The sequence below is a fragment of the Scardinius erythrophthalmus genome, assembly GCF_964197995.2.
Source record: "Scardinius erythrophthalmus genome assembly, chromosome: 21".
NCBI classification, from domain to species: Eukaryota; Metazoa; Chordata; class Actinopteri; order Cypriniformes; family Leuciscidae; genus Scardinius; species Scardinius erythrophthalmus.
The window spans coordinates 2067335-2085421 of record NC_138241.1 but is presented as its reverse complement, the minus strand read 5'-3'; the positions used below and the strand labels follow the sequence as shown (position 1 = coordinate 2085421).

General features: G+C 46.8%; 1 protein-coding gene across 1 annotated transcript in view; it reads right to left on the bottom strand.

Moving 5' to 3' along the window:
• Positions 1-223: 223 nt before the first annotated feature.
• LOC308681666 (neurexin-1b-like) overlaps positions 224-18087 on the bottom strand; it is a gene marked incomplete at both ends in the record, with an annotated part of 28170 nt that continues 10306 nt past the window's right edge. Inside the window, one exon of the mRNA XM_081350747.1 lies at positions 224-333. Coding sequence (XP_081206873.1) covers positions 224-333 — 110 coding nt within the window. The remainder of the gene's footprint in view (positions 334-18087) is intronic.

The following is an 18087-nucleotide window of genomic DNA, read 5'->3' as shown; positions in this document are numbered from 1 at the left end:
GTTGCACTCTATAGTGTATAGCTATTTCTATGAATATTCCAACCTCAAAAGATATTTGCCCCTTATGGAAAAGAAACATGCCTGTTTCAGCTAATGATTGTTGGCATATTTTTGTTCATCTAAAATGAAACCCATGTTTGCTACTGGCACACAACAACAATCTGTCAACATTTTTATGACCAAATCATGAAGAACTCCCGTGACCACCCCTCCAATTAATTCATTAAGTAGCTGAAGGTACTGAGGGGAAAAGACAGGACAGGACTAAGGTAGACAAATGTGGAAAAGAAACAGAGGCCCTACCTTGGTCGCCCATCATGAGGTGTGCCAGACCTTAAAGGAAAACAAGAGCACAGTCAGCAAAGCATTTGGCCAGGAGTAAACTAAGACTGAGTCATCATAATGCTTGAGGATGTGATTGAGACAATGCATGAATTAAACACGAGACACAGTTTTATACTAAGAACTAAGCAACTCGAGGATGAGCATTATAGTGGGCAAGAATTTGGCGTAAAAATGTGGGCAAGAGTAATATGCACACAATACACTTTTTTTGTAATAATAATAGGAAGAATTACTTCTAACAAGTCATACATTTAATTAATCTAACTATGGGCTGTTTATGGCACCATAGCAACTCGCACATTTATATAGGCCTAGAATATATAAAGGCTATGTCCACACTAGTGCGTTTTCGATTTCACAGCGTTTTAAAAAGTAAAAAAAGAACAATAAAGTCGGCAAAGCTTGCAGTTTCGTCTCCATGTTATTCTTTACATGGTCGTCGAGGCTGGTTTGTTATTGTCATGTTCTGGTACCGTAATGGTCATGTGATAGGGGCTTGAAGAATCAGGGAAGGATACACAGTGATCCAGAAGACCCAACCAGGGAGTGAATGTTGGCAGCCACACCTTCGTCTTCAAAAGCAACCCTGGAGTTTTTAAACTAAAACGGGGTCTGAAGTGTTTCCAAAAGTCTTTTTTTTCAAGGATTGAAAACTCCGGAGTACTGTGGACGCCAGGCGTAACCATTTTAAAAGTTATGCGTTTTAAAACTAAAACCCAGTAGTGAAAACGGTAAGCACTTTTTATTTTACTATATCTCTTTTTTCTACTTAAAAACTAAAAAACTAAAAAAGCCAGTAGCAGACTTCACAGACATTCTCTCAGGAGAAAACTACGTAACGGTGTCCTCACTGCTGCCCACGTTGGCCCATTTAGAAGGTGTGCTGGAGGAGTCAGATGATGATTCCAAACTGACAGCTGACCTGAAGCGTGTCATCCTGGAGCAGATGGAAGGCAGACATGGTGATGACACCATCCAGAGAATGATGCGTAAAGCAACACTGTTTGGCTCCAGGTACCGAGGGGACCATATGAAACTTCCCGAACTTCATTCCACAAAATCTGAAATGATGGAAGAGATTGTGATAGAGATTGCTCTGTCGCTGCCAAGTCCAACACCAGGTCCCTCACATGCTGGAGAAGAGGAACCAGATGCCGGCGCCGCCACCGCCACCGTGCCTAAGAAATAAAAGTGGTCTTTGGGCAGCCTTCTTGGAAAAAGAGCAGCCACGGCGCTCACTAATGAGCAAAAGGTCGAGTCAGAAATGACCATGTACCTGCAGGAAATGGCCATTGATGGGGAAGAGGACCCACTGACTTGGTTGAAAACGAACGTAAAAAGGTTTCCGTTCATGGCAAGATTAGCACGGAAATATCTGTGCATATGTGCTACCAGTAATCCATCAGATCAGGTCTTCAGCACAGTGGGTAGTGTAGTTACAATCCGCAGCCTATTAAAACCAGAGAAAGTGAATATGTTGGCATTTCTGGCCAGAAACATTGAAATTTGAACATGGTCTATGGTGAAAGATATTAGACTTCTCACTTCTCATATTAGACTTGCGCACTTTTCGCAATCCGTTACGGAGCTATTTAATTTTGATTTTGCATTTTGTTTTTTAAGCGTTCATTAATGTAGCATATGACCACTGTACAATATTTCAATAACATAATTTATTTTGTAGCCTATGCTTTGCACGACAAAAAGTTAATTGTGCTGCTAATTATAAGTGAAATGGAAATCCAGAGTTTCGGTCTGAGTGTTGTTCCTGTTTTCTTGTTCCTAATTTGTTGTTCTTCTGTGTTTTAACCCTCTGGGGACCAGAAACGCGCCCGCGCGTTTTGCTCGTTTTTTTTTTTTTGCAATGAAAATAAACACTAAATGCTCTGTTAATTTTGATCTTTCATTTTCGTGTAATACATCAATCGATCCTGTTCAGTTTCTATTTTTTTTCTGTATACTCATAATAAAAATAAAGTGTTTTGCTTTTTGACAAATAAAGAAAAATTAACATGATGCGATTTCTGCCTTCTCTCTGTCAGTAAACTCCCATTTGAAACGCGTTCGAAAATGATCTATAACTCCGCGAAAATTCAGTCAAACAGGCAAACAGACCCACGGGCATAAAGCTTGAGATTGCATCTTTTAAATGAAGTCATTTATATAAAAAACAAATATTCTCAGCTTCTGTAACCTGTATAAAAAGAGAGCGACTCCAGTCGAGCTCATTACGAGCTAATTCACAGTAATGTGACCACTCCCCGGAGAGCGCGTGCTATTCAAACGCAAATTCTGAGAACCATTTCACACCTGTGAAACGCCCACATCAGCTGTAAACAAAGCGCGTCGCGATCGAGTGAGGCATAATTTAGCTTTCCTTATGGAGAAAAGATGTTGCTGATATGAGGAGCAATATATCCTGATATGAGGAGCAGATTCCGCTGAGGAAAGAGGTAGGCTGTTTTCTTTTCTCACGTGTGGAATAACGTTATGGAATAACGTTAGTGTAGGCCTATGTAAACCGCAAAAAGATGAAGCGCATTTCTACAATATGACTCGCCTTTCTGTGAGATGAATGAAGGGGACATATTTGTAAAGACTGTTTAGCCTAAATATGAATCGCGCGTCTGTGTGTGAAAGAATAAACTGCTTTGCTATAGCCTACTGAGATGAGTAAAAATCGACTGGAATATGTTGAAATAAAATGAAATAAAATGTATTTGTATAAGCAACTTATTAAACTGCAAATTAGCATGTATATGCCCTAATATTTCATAAAAACAACGTTACAGTCAGTCACTTGTTGACTAGATTTGGGTACAGTTTTTAGGCTACTGTAGAATATACTGCCACATCAAATAAGCTTTTGTTTAGCAATTGTCTATATTCAAACTAATGAATACATATGATAAAATGTAGGCCTATAATCTTTTTTCTTTTTCTTTTTTACAAAGAAAGAGTACACTTGAAATATTGTTGAAATTTTAATTATTCTTGTAATTGTAACATTTTTAATAAAATAGCAAAACATATTTACAAGAGAGATGTAAGCGAAATCTTAAATGGTCAATATAAGCCTACTTCTAAATACATATTTTGTCCTTGTATTGTGGCTCAGTCAGTGTCACACCTGAATGAATGGCTAATTATGCAGAGTCATTATGCAGAGTGGGTGGGACATTGAAATCTAATGTGTAAACTACTCCTCCCCCTCGCATATTGGCTTTCCAAGCAAAGCCTGTTCTCTTACGAGAGGTTCTCTCGTATTGCGTAAGTAGCTTACGCATCGGGAAAGTCTTCTTTCTTCGAGATCTGAAGCCAAAAAATTATCCTTAATTTTGTATTCATTGTCAACGCAGTGCAACAGCCGACAGACCTAGGCAGGCTAAATAAGCGTGCTCATTGGCTGCTCGGCTGCAACTGCTTAAGCCTATCGGTGAGCGCTCTGAACGCGGCAACCAATGAGGGCGCTTCGCGCCCTCCACACCCTTCTAACCGTCAGAATGGGCGTGGCCAGCGTGTATATATTCAGCGCTCACAGGCTAAAATTCTGATTTTCTTGTCTTCAGCGACGCTCTTCGCATCGCTGGATCTTGAGAGCCGCCGCCGTTGAAACCAGCGACCAGCAAGCTTAGGACAGCGCCTGAGGAAGCCGGCCGTCTTCGCCGCCTTCAGCCATCCGTGCCTGCTACGCTATCCGGCGACATATCCTTTACATTATTACTGTTTCTGTGTGTACTCTAAAAGAGCACGAGGCGTTTTTGTAAAAACGCCTCGTTTTTGCGGCTCGTGCCGCGCCCCGCTCAGCAACGGAGACCGCCACCTCTCTGCACGCCGCCACCGCACTCTCCGAGTGCGAAGAGCTTTCAATGTCGACCCTGCGGGCTCGACTTGAAGCTTTCGACCAAGCTGTCGCTCCGCCTGTCCCTGCCGGGCCGCGCAATAAGAAGCGCCGCTCGCAGCGACCACCGGAGACTGTTGTGACTGAGGAGCTCGCCGGAACCTCTCCCTCGAGCTCTCTCTCGCCCTCTCCCTCCCGGCCGCTCTACCGCCGGCTCTGCCCGCGCCGCCGCCGCGGCAGGAGATGAGGCGAATGTGATAGATACCCGTACTCTCCCTCTGTTCGAGCCGTGCAATACGCCGCTCACAAGGGATGGCAGAAGCGGACGGTCTCGGAGCGAGTTTCCTCTCCCTCTGTTCGAGCCGTGCAATACGCCGCTCACGAGGGATGGCAGGAGCGGACGGTCTCGGAGCGAGTTTCCTCTCCCTCTGTTCGAGCCGCGCAAACTGAGCCGCTCACGAGGGATGGCAGAAGCGGACGGTCTCGGAGCGAGTTTCCTCTCCCTCTGTTCGAGCCGTGCAATACGCCGCTCACGAGGGATGGCAGGAGCGGACGGTCTCGGAGCGAGTTTCCTCTCCCTCTGTTCGAGCCGCGCAAACTGCGCCGCTCACAAGGGATAGCAGGAGCGGACGGTCTGAGCTCTCTTTACGTTACAAGAAAGCTACTCCGTCCTCGCGCGTCACTGGTGAAAGGGGAACAGAGTGTTTTCGTCCCGCCGTGGCCTGGACTATAACCTCCATTCTCACACATTTCTCAGTCCCCTCTTAAGTTCAGGCGACTGGAATTGTTACTATTGCAGTATACGAGCCTGTTATAAATACACGCTCGCCTGCAAGCAAACGCCGTCACAAGACATGATACTAATGTATTCTCCCCTGTGGCTCAGTGGCGGAATCCTAGACTGTCAAGCTAGAGACCGGGGTTCGGTCCCCGCTCTCGCGGCAGTTAAAGTTTATGCTGTTCACTTCTCCGAGCTCGCGGCCAGTTTTTCTTACATACAGAAAACAAGCCCGCTCTCTCCCTCGTTGGGCCGCGCAGATTGCGCCGTTCAAGGGATGACAAAGTGGACGGTCACGAGCAGCGTTCAGCGTGCGCGCCTCACTCACCGGCGAAAAGAGAAGAGAGTGTGTTAGTCTCGCTACGGCTGGACAACCGCCAATTCTCACACATTTCTCAGTCCCCTCTTAAGTTCAGGCGACTGGAAATATTACTATTGCAGTAAACGAGCCTGTTTTAAACACACGCTCGCCTGCAAACGAACGCCGACGCGACACATGAGGTCGCTTTTTATATGCTCGCGCTAACTGAAAGCCTATGTGATTCCCCTGTGGCTCAGTGGCAGAATCATACGCTTTCATGCGAGAGACCCGCGTTCGATCCCAGCTCTCGGGGAAAATAAAATTTATGCTGCTTGCTTCTCCGAGCTCGCGGCCAGTCTTTCTTACTTACAGAAAGCGAACCCGCCCCTCGCACCACACCTTCTCAGGGTGCTCGAGTATTTTTTGAGCGTCTAAACACGAGAGAAGAAAAGACGGTTAAATCCCGTAGCCCTGCGGCTGGACCACCGTCGAAGCTTAACGCTCTGTCAGTCCCCGTTGCCACGGCTACTGCAGCTGTTTACCCCGCAGTCAACGAGCCGGTATCTACCCGCTCGCCTGCGCGCATCCGCCGTTCTCACGGCAACCCAGAAAAATGTCAAAAGAGCATAATGTCAGGTTGCACGGCTGACGCCGTATGTGTTTCTAGTACAGTGAATGTGCCCACGTTCTGTGCTCACCCCTGTACACAAGCACTATACATCCCGTGTCTCTCACAGAGCCCACTCTCATGAAGCAGGCAAAAGCCGCTTTAGTGTTAAAAGTAGGTCATGTGTCCACTTCTCCGTGCCCACACCTACTCACTGCCCGCTCTGTCACACGGCCTCGCACGACCGGTCATGTTTTAAATGTGAGTCCTGTGCCCGCCCTCGAGCGCTCACACATACATTTTCGCGCCTCACACTATATGCTCCCCGTCCAAAGCCACCGGGACACTGTGTGTAAAACGGCCAGCTATCGCTACGTGCGATCCGCCGTATCTAACCACCAAGAGCGCGCGCGCCGCGCCCGCCCCTGAATGTAACTCCTGTGCCCGCCCTCGAGCGCTCACACATACTAACGAACATTTTCGCCCCGACGCCGCCATCGCGCGTCGCGCCTCACACTTTATGTTCCCCGTCTAAAGCCACCGGGACACTGTGTGTAAAACGGCCAGCTATCGCTGCGTGCGATCTGCCGTATCTAAGCACCAAGAGCACGCGCGCTACGCGCGCCGCGCCCGCCCCTCCGTTTCGAGCTCTCGAGCCCGCGATGCGCGGCGATCGGAGCCCGGATGCCATTCTGCCCCTGGCTGCACACGCAAAAGCGTGGGAAACTATTCCAGGCGCATCAGAACGGGTGCTAAGCACAGTAAAACAGGGCTATACTCTGCAGTTCGCTCGCCGCCCTCCGCGCTTTCAAGCGCGTATCGAGACCAGAGTAAATGGGGAAGTAGCACATCTACTTCGAGCAGAAATAGCTACACTTCTGTGCAAAAGGGCTATGGAACCGGTTTCCCCTTCCATGAGCGAGTCGGGCTTTTACAGCCGTTATTTCCTCGTTCCCAAGAAGGACGGAGCCGTGCAATACGCCGCTCACGAGGGATGGCAGGAGCGGACGGTCTCGGAGCGAGTTTCCTCTCCCTCTGTTCGAGCCGCGCAAACTGCGCCGCTCACAAGGGATAGCAGGAGCGGACGGTCTGAGCTCTCTTTACGTTACAAGAAAGCTACTCCGTCCTCGCGCGTCACTGGTGAAAGGGGAACAGAGTGTTTTCGTCCCGCCGTGGCCTGGACTATAACCTCCATTCTCACACATTTCTCAGTCCCCTCTTAAGTTCAGGCGACTGGAATTGTTACTATTGCAGTATACGAGCCTGTTATAAATACACGCTCGCCTGCAAGCAAACGCCGTCACAAGACATGATACTAATGTATTCTCCCCTGTGGCTCAGTGGCGGAATCCTAGACTGTCAAGCTAGAGACCGGGGTTCGGTCCCCGCTCTCGCGGCAGTTAAAGTTTATGCTGTTCGCTTCTCCGAGCTCGCGGCCAGTTTTTCTTACATACAGAAAACAAGCCCGCTCTCTCCCTCGTTGGGCCGCGCAGATTGCGCCGTTCAAGGGATGACAAAGCGGACGGTCACGAGCAGCGTTCAGCGTGCGCGCCTCACTCACCAGCGAAAAGAGAAGAGAGTGTGTTAGTCTCGCTACGGCTGGACAACCGCCAATTCTCACACATTTCTCAGTCCCCTCTTAAGTTCAGGCGACTGGAAATATTACTATTGCAGTAAACGAGCCTGTTTTAAACACACGCTCGCCTGCAAACGAACGCCGACGCGACACATGAGGTCGCTTTTTATATGCTCGCGCTAACTGAAAGCCTATGTGATTCCCCTGTGGCTCAGTGGCAGAATCATACGCTTTCATGCGAGAGACCCGCGTTCGATCCCAGCTCTCGGGGAAAATAAAATTTATGCTGCTTGCTTCTCCGAGCTCGCGGCCAGTCTTTCTTACTTACAGAAAGCGAACCCGCCCCTCGCACCACACCTTCTCAGGGTGCTCGAGTATTTTTTGAGCGTCTAAACACGAGAGAAGAAAAGACGGTTAAATCCCGCAGCCCTGCGGCTGGACCACCGTCGAAGCTTAACGCTCTGTCAGTCCCCGTTGCCACGGCTACTGCAGCTGTTTACCCCGCAGTCAACGAGCCGGTATCTACCCGCTCGCCTGCGCGCATCCGCCGTTCTCACGGCAACCCAGAAAAATGTCAAAAGAACATAATGTCTGGTTGCACGGCTGACGCCGTATGTGTTTCTAGTACAGTGAATGTGCCCACGTTCTGTGCTCACCCCTGTACACAAGCACTATACATCCCGTGTCTCTCACAGAGCCCACTCTCATGAAGCAGGCAAAAGCCGCTTTAGTGTTAAAAGTAGGTCACGTGTCCACTTCTCCGTGCCCACACCTACTCACTGCCCGCTCTGTCACACGGCCTCGCACGACCGGTCATGTTTTAAATGTGAGTCCTGTGCCCGCCCTCGAGCGCTCACACATACATTTTCGCGCCTCACACTATATGTTCCCCGTCCAAAGCCACCGGGATACTGTGTGTAAAACGGCCAGCTATCGCTACGTGCGATCCGCCGTATCTAACCACCAAGAGCGCGCGCGCCGCGCCCGCCCCTGAATGTAACTCCTGTGCCCGCCCTCGAGCGCTCACACATACTAACGAACATTTTCGCCCCGACGCCGCCATCGCGCGTCGCGCCTCACACTTTATGTTCCCCGTCTAAAGCCACCGGGACACTGTGTGTAAAACGGCCAGCTATCGCTGCGTGCGATCTGCCGTATCTAAGCACCAAGAGCACGCGCGCCGCGCGCGCCGCGCCCGCCCCTCCGTTTCGAGCTCTCGAGCCCGCGATGCGCGGCGATCGGAGCCCGGATGCCATTCTGCCCCTGGCTGCACACGCAAAAGCGTGGGAAACTATTCCAGGCGCATCAGAACGGGTGCTAAGCACAGTAAAACAGGGCTATACTCTGCAGTTCGCTCGCCGCCCTCCGCGCTTTCAAGCGCGTATCGAGACCAGAGTGAATGGGGAAGTAGCACATCTACTTCGAGCAGAAATAGCTACACTTCTGTGCAAAAGGGCTATGGAACCGGTTTCCCCTTCCATGAGCGAGTCGGGCTTTTACAGCCGTTATTTCCTCGTTCCCAAGAAGGACGGAGCACTCAGACCAATTTTGGATCTGAGACGTTTGAACGAGGCTCTTATGAGAAGACCGTTCAAAATGCTCACAACCAGACAAATTCTCGCGCAAATTCGCCCGAGGGACTGGTTTATATCTCTCGATCTAAAAGACGCGTGCTTTTCAGATCCTGATAATACCCCGTCACAGGCCATTCTTGAGATTCGCCTTCGACGGTCAGGTATATCAGTACACGGTCCGCCTGTCGACACAGCGCGCGCGCTGCATTCGACGCCTGGCCGCGTCCCTCCGGCCGGGCAGCACCGTACCTCTCAAAACATTTCAGAGGCTACTGGGTTGTATGGCCTCAGCCGCAGCAGTGCTTCGGCTGGGTCTTTTACAAATGCGCCCGCTACAATGCTGGCTGAATGCCCGAGTGCCTCACAGAGCATGGGCTTCCGGCGGTATTCGCATCAGAGTGACTCAGAGCTGCGTTTCAGCTCTGAAGCCCTGGTTAGCGGCCGACTGGTACCAGCGGGGAGTGACAATGGGAGCTATCTCACACCGCAAAATTATCTCGACGGACGCTTCCACCTCAGGCTGGGGCGCTCTGTTCGAGGGCAAACCGGCTTTTGGCCTATGGTCAGACCGGGAAAAATGCCTCCACATAAACTGTTTGGAGATGATAGCGGTCGAGAACGCGCTCAGGCGCTTCCTCCCATTCATACGGGATCACCATGTGCTAGTCCGCTCGGACAACATGTCCGTGGTATCCTATGTGAACCGACAGGGCGGTGTCAGATCCAGGAATCTGTGCAGGCTGACAGAACGCCTTCTCGTGTGGGCTTACCGCTCGCTGCGCTCGCTGAAAGCCGCGCACGTACCGGGCCACCTGAATGTCGGTCCAGACAGACTGTCCAGGGACAACATTCCCCCGGGAGAATGGTCTCTGCACCTCCAGACAGTCCAGTTTCTCTGGCGCCTATTCGGCAGAGCGGAAATCGACCTCTTTGCATCGAAAGACAATGCTCAATGCCTGAAGTTTTATTTGAAGAGCGAGGACGCGCTGTCCCAGACATGGCCAAGCCTCCCGCTGTATGCTTTTCCTCCGATCTCCCTGTTGCCACAGGTCATTTCGAGGATCAGAGAAACGCACCACTCAGTGCTGCTTATAGCCCCGCGATGGGAAAACCAAACTTGGTACCCAGAGCTAGTGAGGCTGTCGCACTCACCCCCGTGGCCGATCCCGGTGAGAAAGGATCTCCTCTCCCAAGCCGCTGGATCGATCTGGCATCCCCATCCAGAGCGCTGGTTGCTGCATGCATGGGTGATCAACGGATACCCGTTGACTTGTCAGAAGGGGTCGTGAACACGATCACACAGTCGAGAGCCCCCTCCACGAGACGGCTCTATGCGTCTAAATGGTCGGTGTTTTCTAAATGGTGCGCTACTCAAAACCTGGATCCGCGCACATGCGGGGTCCCGCGGGTGCTCTCCTTCTTACAAGAGCTGTTGGAAAAGGGCAGATCCCCTTCCACGCTCAAAGTATATGTAGCCGCTATTACAGCGTTCGCTGAGACGACGCGCGGCCGGGCAATGGGAAGGAATGAGCTCATTATCCGCTTCCTCAGAGGAGCTAGACGGATGAATCCCCCGCGCCCCCCCTCGGTTCCCTCGTGGGATCTGTCCTTGGTCCTGGCGGCCCTAAAGGCTTTTCCCTTTGAACCGCTTGAATACGCGGATCTAAAGTATCTGTCGCTTAAAACCGTTTTTCTGATAGCTCTGTCTTCAGTCAAACGAGTGGGTGATTTGCACGCGCTATCTGTTAGCCCTGCATGTCTCGAGTTCGGGCCGAATGACTCGAAAGTCATTCTCAGACCGAGGCACGGTTACATCCCCAAAGCGATTGGAACCCTGTTTAGGGCACAAGTTATTTCCCTCTCGGCTCTGCCAGCATCCGATAGTGGGGACAGTGATAACCTCCTATGCCCTGTCCGGGCGCTGGGAGTTTACATCACGCGCTCCGCCGCTTTCAGGCGTTCAAAGCAGCTCTTTGTTTCCTTCGGCGGACGCACCAAAGGTCTTGCCGCCTCGAAGCAGAGCTTGTCCAGGTGGATAGTGGACGCGATAGCAGCAGCTTATGCCTCCAAACACCTGCAGTGCCCTCTGGGCATCAGAGCCCATTCCACTAGAGGCATGGCCTCGTCGTGGGCCTGGTCCAGCGGAATTTCTATCCACGACATTTGTATGGCGGCGAGCTGGGCCTCCCCGTCAACATTCGTGAGGTTTTATAACCTGGAAGTTCCTGCCCTACAGGCAAAAATATTGTCAGTATAAGTGACATGTATGCTCTGCCCAGCTCCCGTGTGCAGACTACGTTCATATGCTGGCGCTATTCTGGTAACTACTCAGGGTGAAGTGTCTGACTCAGACCGGCTGATCCGTTCTGTTTCCTATTTCCCGTTACGCGCTGTTATCGGTGCTGGCCCGCGCTGCTGGCCGCCCGAATTATTCTCTGCCGCGCGGGAATTTTTCTCTTCATGTGAGACCGACTATGTCGTTTTCTCCTACCCTTATGAGTGCTTATGTACTGTATGGGCTCGCTCCGCCGGCCCTACTGTTTGTACTGTTATGTTTATAGACCGGCCGCGCCGCTCTATTTCATATGCTGCATGAAGTGCATGTACTGCGCTGGCCCGTCTCTCCGACCGGCCACATTTCCCAGCAGAGTGTTTTCCCCGGTTCCCCTGGGATTCATGGGCTGGATGCTCGGCGCACACGGCGTTGACAAAGGGTTCCCGATGCGTAAGCTACTTACGCAATACGAGAGAACCTCTCGTAAGAGAACGTACTCGGTTACTAATGTAACCTCGGTTCTCTCTAGAAGAGGGAACGAGTATTGCGTAACCTGCCGTGTCGCGCCACGAGCTTTTGCGCTTCAGACTGCGAAAACCAGAATTTTAGCCTGTGAGCGCTGAATATATACACGCTGGCCACGCCCATTCTGACGGTTAGAAGGGTGTGGAGGGCGCGAAGCGCCCTCATTGGTTGCCGCGTTCAGAGCGCTCACCGATAGGCTTAAGCAGTTGCAGCCGAGCAGCCAATGAGCACGCTTATTTAGCCTGCCTAGGTCTGTTGGCTGTTGCACTGCGTTGACAATGAATACAAAATTAAGGATCATTTTTTGGCTTCAGATCTCGAAGAAAGAAGACTTTCCCGATGCGTAAGCTACTTACGCAATACTCGTTCCCTCTTCTAGAGAGAACCGAGGTTACATTAGTAACCGAGTACGTTTTACACCATTTAAATCAATGTAATTTTTTTGTGAACGATAAAGCAAGACTATTTTAACATAATTTTGAAGCTAGAACTCAAAGGGACAACATCCATTGGTCAAAAGTCTTGTGGACACATATTTAATATGTGTTTTGTGGTCTTAATTCAGCAACTTTCATTTTAATTTTTTCCAATAACCACGCATAAACATTATTCTCTTAAAAATACAAACATCTACATACACGTTGCTCGCATATTATGGTAGCCCTGTTTGTGCTATATAGAGTGAATTTACACCTTTGCCATTAACGTCTTTATAAATAACTGAAAAAAGCACAAATGTCAAGGCATGTCAGAACATCTCAAGGACCCCAAAAACAGCCTGGTCCCCAGAGGGTTAATAAATGTGTTATCAGAATCACCTTCATTCTTTCATTTGATTTGACATTATGGCCAAGGCAAATTGTCTTTAAAAGTATTAACCAGACAAAAGTTACTTGACGTTCGCTGAAGTCTGGGCTTACCTTAAACTGCCGCTTCAGTGCAGTAGCCGCAGAAGAGCTATGTGACAATGAGCAAGATTCCCTGAGACACTACAATAGGCTACTAATAATTCATTAATAAGGGCTGTTTTCTTGTACAAAATTTTATATTTTAAGTTAAATGTACAGTGTAAGACATGTAAAAAAGACAAGAGGCTAACAATGTCAAGATCAATATTTGTGTAGCCTGCCTGACACAAGTATTTTCACAGACTAACACGTCGCTTCTCTGGTATAGACTACAGTGTTTAAAATAGCATGCATATGCATTAGTTATATTCTATGACGGCAAATCAATGCCAATAATAAACGAGCGCACAACTGATGCGGGCGCGCGCGGTAAATGACTTCCGCGAGAGGATAACAGATCTACACGCGAAGAAACGGGAACTCGCGAGCTCATTCAAACCCTGCGCGCGCGCATAACATCATCTCTGCACGCGATACAAGCCCTCTCGCGCGCGCATGATCATTCCCCACGCGCTCGCGCTTGATCTGCTCTCGCCTGCTGCTTTTGCTCGCTCGAACAATTTTATTTTTGGCAGTCGAGGGGCGGGACTTACTGTTTTAATAACCTCAAATGTCATTGGTTATTTTCCCCTTTTCCAGAAGTCATTTGCGATTGGACGCCTGTCCAATGACTCGTAATTCACTTGACTTGAGACATGAGACATCACTTCATTTGTTTTATTTATTGTGGTTTATTGATGTGTGATGTGATTTAATGCATTGTTAATACAGAATAGATTCTTACCAGATACTTTATTAACAGAAAGTCTTATTGCATTGTGTCGTTAAGAGATATTTAGGCTAGACTAATGACACATACATTTTTAGGTAATATAAGTGGTTAATTATGTTTTCTATTAAATGCAAAAGGGGTTCTGGCTTTTCAAGTTAAGATACAGTAGCCTACACAGCATGAATTAGCTTACATATGCCTTTTCAGAATTTGCTACAAAATATAGAGGAACAAAATTAAACCCAGCAAATTAGATATTAAAATATATAGTGATCTTAACCATCTAACTATTAACCTAATAAGAGAAAGTATGAGGCAAGTACAGTACACCATATAAATGATTACACCCCATCTGAACATAACATATCTTTTTTTTTTTTTAAATGTCCTAGATAAAGAAAAAAATTCTGAATTTGTTTGGGTTTCAGAGGGGTGTAATTATTTATGCCTTGTACTGTATCTTGAGAATCCAGAATCCCTTTTACATTTAATAGAAAATATAATAAACCACTCAAAATTCACATAATAGTAATACACAGGATGATAACAAAAAGCTTACACAACAACTCTTGAATATTGATATAAACAAGTAATGTATCTTTCATCCAAAGCCCTTGTTATATTTGCAACTATTTAATGGTCACGTTTTACATTTCTGAGGTTCACAGAACTAATATAATTTTGGTTGGGTAAACGTAAATAGTGGTGAATGAGAATAGTGGTAATGTAGTGGTGATATACAGCAAATACAGGTGAAACTCGAAAAGTTAGAACATCATGCAATAGTTCAAAATTAGAAACAAATTCCATATTAGAATATTGTGAAAAGGTTTTCATAAACTGTAAGCCATAATCATCAAAATTATAACAAATAAAGGCTTGAAATATCTCACTTTGCATGTAATGAGTCTATATAATATATTAGTTTCACCTTGTAGGTTGAATTAGTTTCACCTTGTAAGCTGAAATAAATGAACTTTTGCACATTAACTTATTCTAATTTTTCGAGTTTCACTTGTATGACTTTACATTCCCGTTTTTCTCCAATTTCTTTAAGATATTTTAATGCCAATATCACAAATCACAGTGTTATAAATATAAAATGTAAAAATGTATACAAATTTGGGTCAATTTGCAATGCTAATAACCATGGAAATGCGTCATAGTCTGTAGCCTAAATATCTCTTGACAATACAATGCAACAACACTTTCTGTTAATAAAGTTATCTGGTAAGAATCTATTCTGTATTAACAATGCATTAAATCACATCACACATCAATAAACCACAATGAATAAAACAAATGAAGTGATGTCTCATGTCTCAAGTCAAGTGAATTACGAGTCATTGGACAGGCGTCCAATCGCAACTGACTTCTGGAAAAGGGGAAAAGTAACCAATGACATTTAAGGTTATTAAAACAGTAAGTCCCGCCCCTCGACTGCCAAAAATAAAATTGTTCGAGCGAGCAAAAGCAGCAGGCGAGAGCAGATCAAGCGCGAGCGCGTGGGGAATGATCATGCGCGCGCGAGAGGGCTTGTATCGCGTGCAGAGATGATGTTATGCGCGCGCGCAGGGTTTGAATGAGCTCGCGAGTTCCCGTTTCTTCGCGTGTAGATCTGTTATCCTCTCGCGGAAGTCATTTACCGCGCGCGCCCGCATCAGTTGTGCGCTCGTTTATTATTGGCATTGATTTGCCGTCATAATATTCTCAATTTAATTTACAGAGCAATCCTAGGACTAGCTCGACCCTCCCTCCTCCTCATCCCCCCCCCTCCCCCCCCTTCTCTCTCTCTCTCTCTCTCTCTCTCTCTCCCTCAAGAATAAGTACAGTTGCCCTTTAAATGAATAACATCATATTAAATAACATTTCCGCAGCATAAAGAAAAAGATAATAAAAAATATAAATCATTGATGCATAAAATTAATCAGAAAGATAGATGTTGAGTAAAAGTTGTCCATAATGTGATGTTTGATATCTAGAATTACAGCACAGATCAGTGCATCAGAGTAATTATTTTAGCAAATCAAAGTGATTTGTGTGTGAGAGAGATGGAGACAGAGGCCCAAATCCTGTAATCCTTCCGTCTGATCAAAGTAATGAAAAAAGCTTTTTAAATCATTTAATGGAAAGTTCGAATTTCAAATAATAAGCAGCATTGTGAGCTTTATATATATGCTAGATACAGCAGTGAAATAAACAGACATGTGGTTCAATTCATCAGCTCACTGATTTATGGTGAAAGATGTAGCCTAGCTATTGATCTAACTTCATAATGTGTTGTTAAGTAAAGTAACACCTCAGATTTTCACAACATGAAAAGCAAACATAATCCCAGTATTATTTCATATAAGCTTGAACCAAATGCTTTGAAGAAAAGATACTGTTATATATAACGCCATGTTGTGACGTGATAAGGCAACAAGCAAAAAAAAAAGGTTATTTTCCATGTAAATCTGATATGAGACAGGACATTTTGTCGATCGCTTGGTTTGCTTCTGCAATGCTATAATGGTAGGCACATCAAAACTCTTTTATTGTCACATTTGTGTTTCATGTATTATATCACATGAGGTAAACAAAGATATTCGTGGCTTTCTACTTTCATTTAGAGCTGGAAAATCTGATTCATTCTAGTGACATTTGGACAAATGTATGACATTTGGACGGTTCTTGCAAATGAACAAAATTTCATGGCATTTCGGGTATTTTTGTATCAAGGTTAATACAACCCTGTTACTCATTCATTGAAAAAAAAACATCATTGATATAATTATTAATTATATAACTGGATAGCTATATATTTCAAAAGATATTGATCCATAGTTATACATAACAAGGAATATTAAGCATTTACTCCTCAGTCACCAGTAGTAACTAAAAATTAAGAGTAATGACCTAGTTTGTAGATAATGGCAAATTGATGAATTGAGTACTTCACTATTATACAACTAGCACTGAATATTTTATACTCACTGATCAATTAAAATAACTACTAAGTGGTTAAGTATCACAAAATGAACACATCAAAATAATGCAGTGTTAGTAGTGTATTACAAGCCAACTGGCAATGGCAAATCTATGACATATATATGGTCTTATACAGCCTAAGTTAGTACTTGGATTTGATGCATCAAAGCAAGACTAACCTAATGGCCCAAAGAACTCACAACCCAACTAAACTGCTTTTAATGATTGAAATGACCATAAAATCATAAAAAAGTCACAAGACCAAAAAAATAAAAAAAAATAATAATAATAATAATGGTCTCTTATGCCTTCCATAATAAAAAGTAGGGGGGTAGGTATATGTATAAATTCAGTTAGATTACTGCATTTTACTAAATTATGCAAAGATGCTTAATTATTGTTCTGGTATTGTTCACTACTAATTATTGTCATTAAACAGATTTAACTGGAGCCAGGATTAAGTGTGTGATTATGGATTTTTATAAAGAAAAATAAATCAAGTATTACTTTTTGGAGTAAAAGAATGAATGCATAGTACTCTGGGTGCTGTAAATGTGTCACAAACTGCTCTGAGACACAAAGGTTGAGATCCAATTGCAGCTTTATTTGAAGTGTAATCCAGAATCGTAATCAGCACAAGCAGGGGTCAAACACAGGAAGGCAGTCCGAACAAACAATCAAAACAGGCAGGGGTCAGAGGCAAAAGAGTAATCCAGGGAACAGGCAAGAAATCCAAAAACCAAGAGACATGAAACCAGAGAAAACGCTCAGAAATGCAGTGCAACAAAATACAAAACTTCGCAGTGAGTGATGGGGTGAACCAGGCTTATATGGGGTGAACTAGATGCAATACAGGTGAAGGTGATAATGAGTGCTGATGAGTCCAGGCAGAGAATGATGGGAGATGTAGTCTGTGAGTGAACATGAAAGTCTGGTGTGGAGTGCCCTCTGGTGGCTCTTAAGGGCACTCCAGCTGGTGACCGTTACATAGCCCCCCCTTTAAGGAGCGGATTCCAGACGCTCAGAAAAACAGTCCAGGAGGGTGGTGGAGCGGAGGCAGACCCGGGGGCGGGATGGAGGGCCAGGCCTGTGAAGTGGAAGAGGACCTGGAGACTGCGGCAAGACGGGAGGCCAGGGCGGAGCAGGCAGTGCAGGCGACCAAGGAGGAGATGATCCTTCAGGCAGCCAGGGAGGAGACAACCCTTCAGGCGGCCAGGGAGGAGACAACCCTTCAGGCGGCCAGGGAGGAGACAACCCTTCAGGCGGCCAGGGCGAAGCAGACTGTGCAGACAGCTAGGGAGGAGACGACCCTTCAGGCGGCCAGGGAGGAGCAGGCAGTGCAGGCGACCAGGGCGGAGCAGACGGTTCAGAGGGACCAGGCGGACCTGGCGGTTCAGGGCTACAGGACGGACCAGACAGTTCTGAAGACCACTGCCCCCCCCAAAATTTCCTTGGGGGCGGCTATGGGGTTATGGGCAGGAACAGACACCGACTCAGGAACAGACACTGGCTCAGGAATAGACACTGGCTCAGGAACAGGAACAGACAGTGTGGCAGCAGCCATCTCTGCTGAGGGCTCAGATTCAGGCGTGTCGGCGGCCATCTCTGCGGAGGG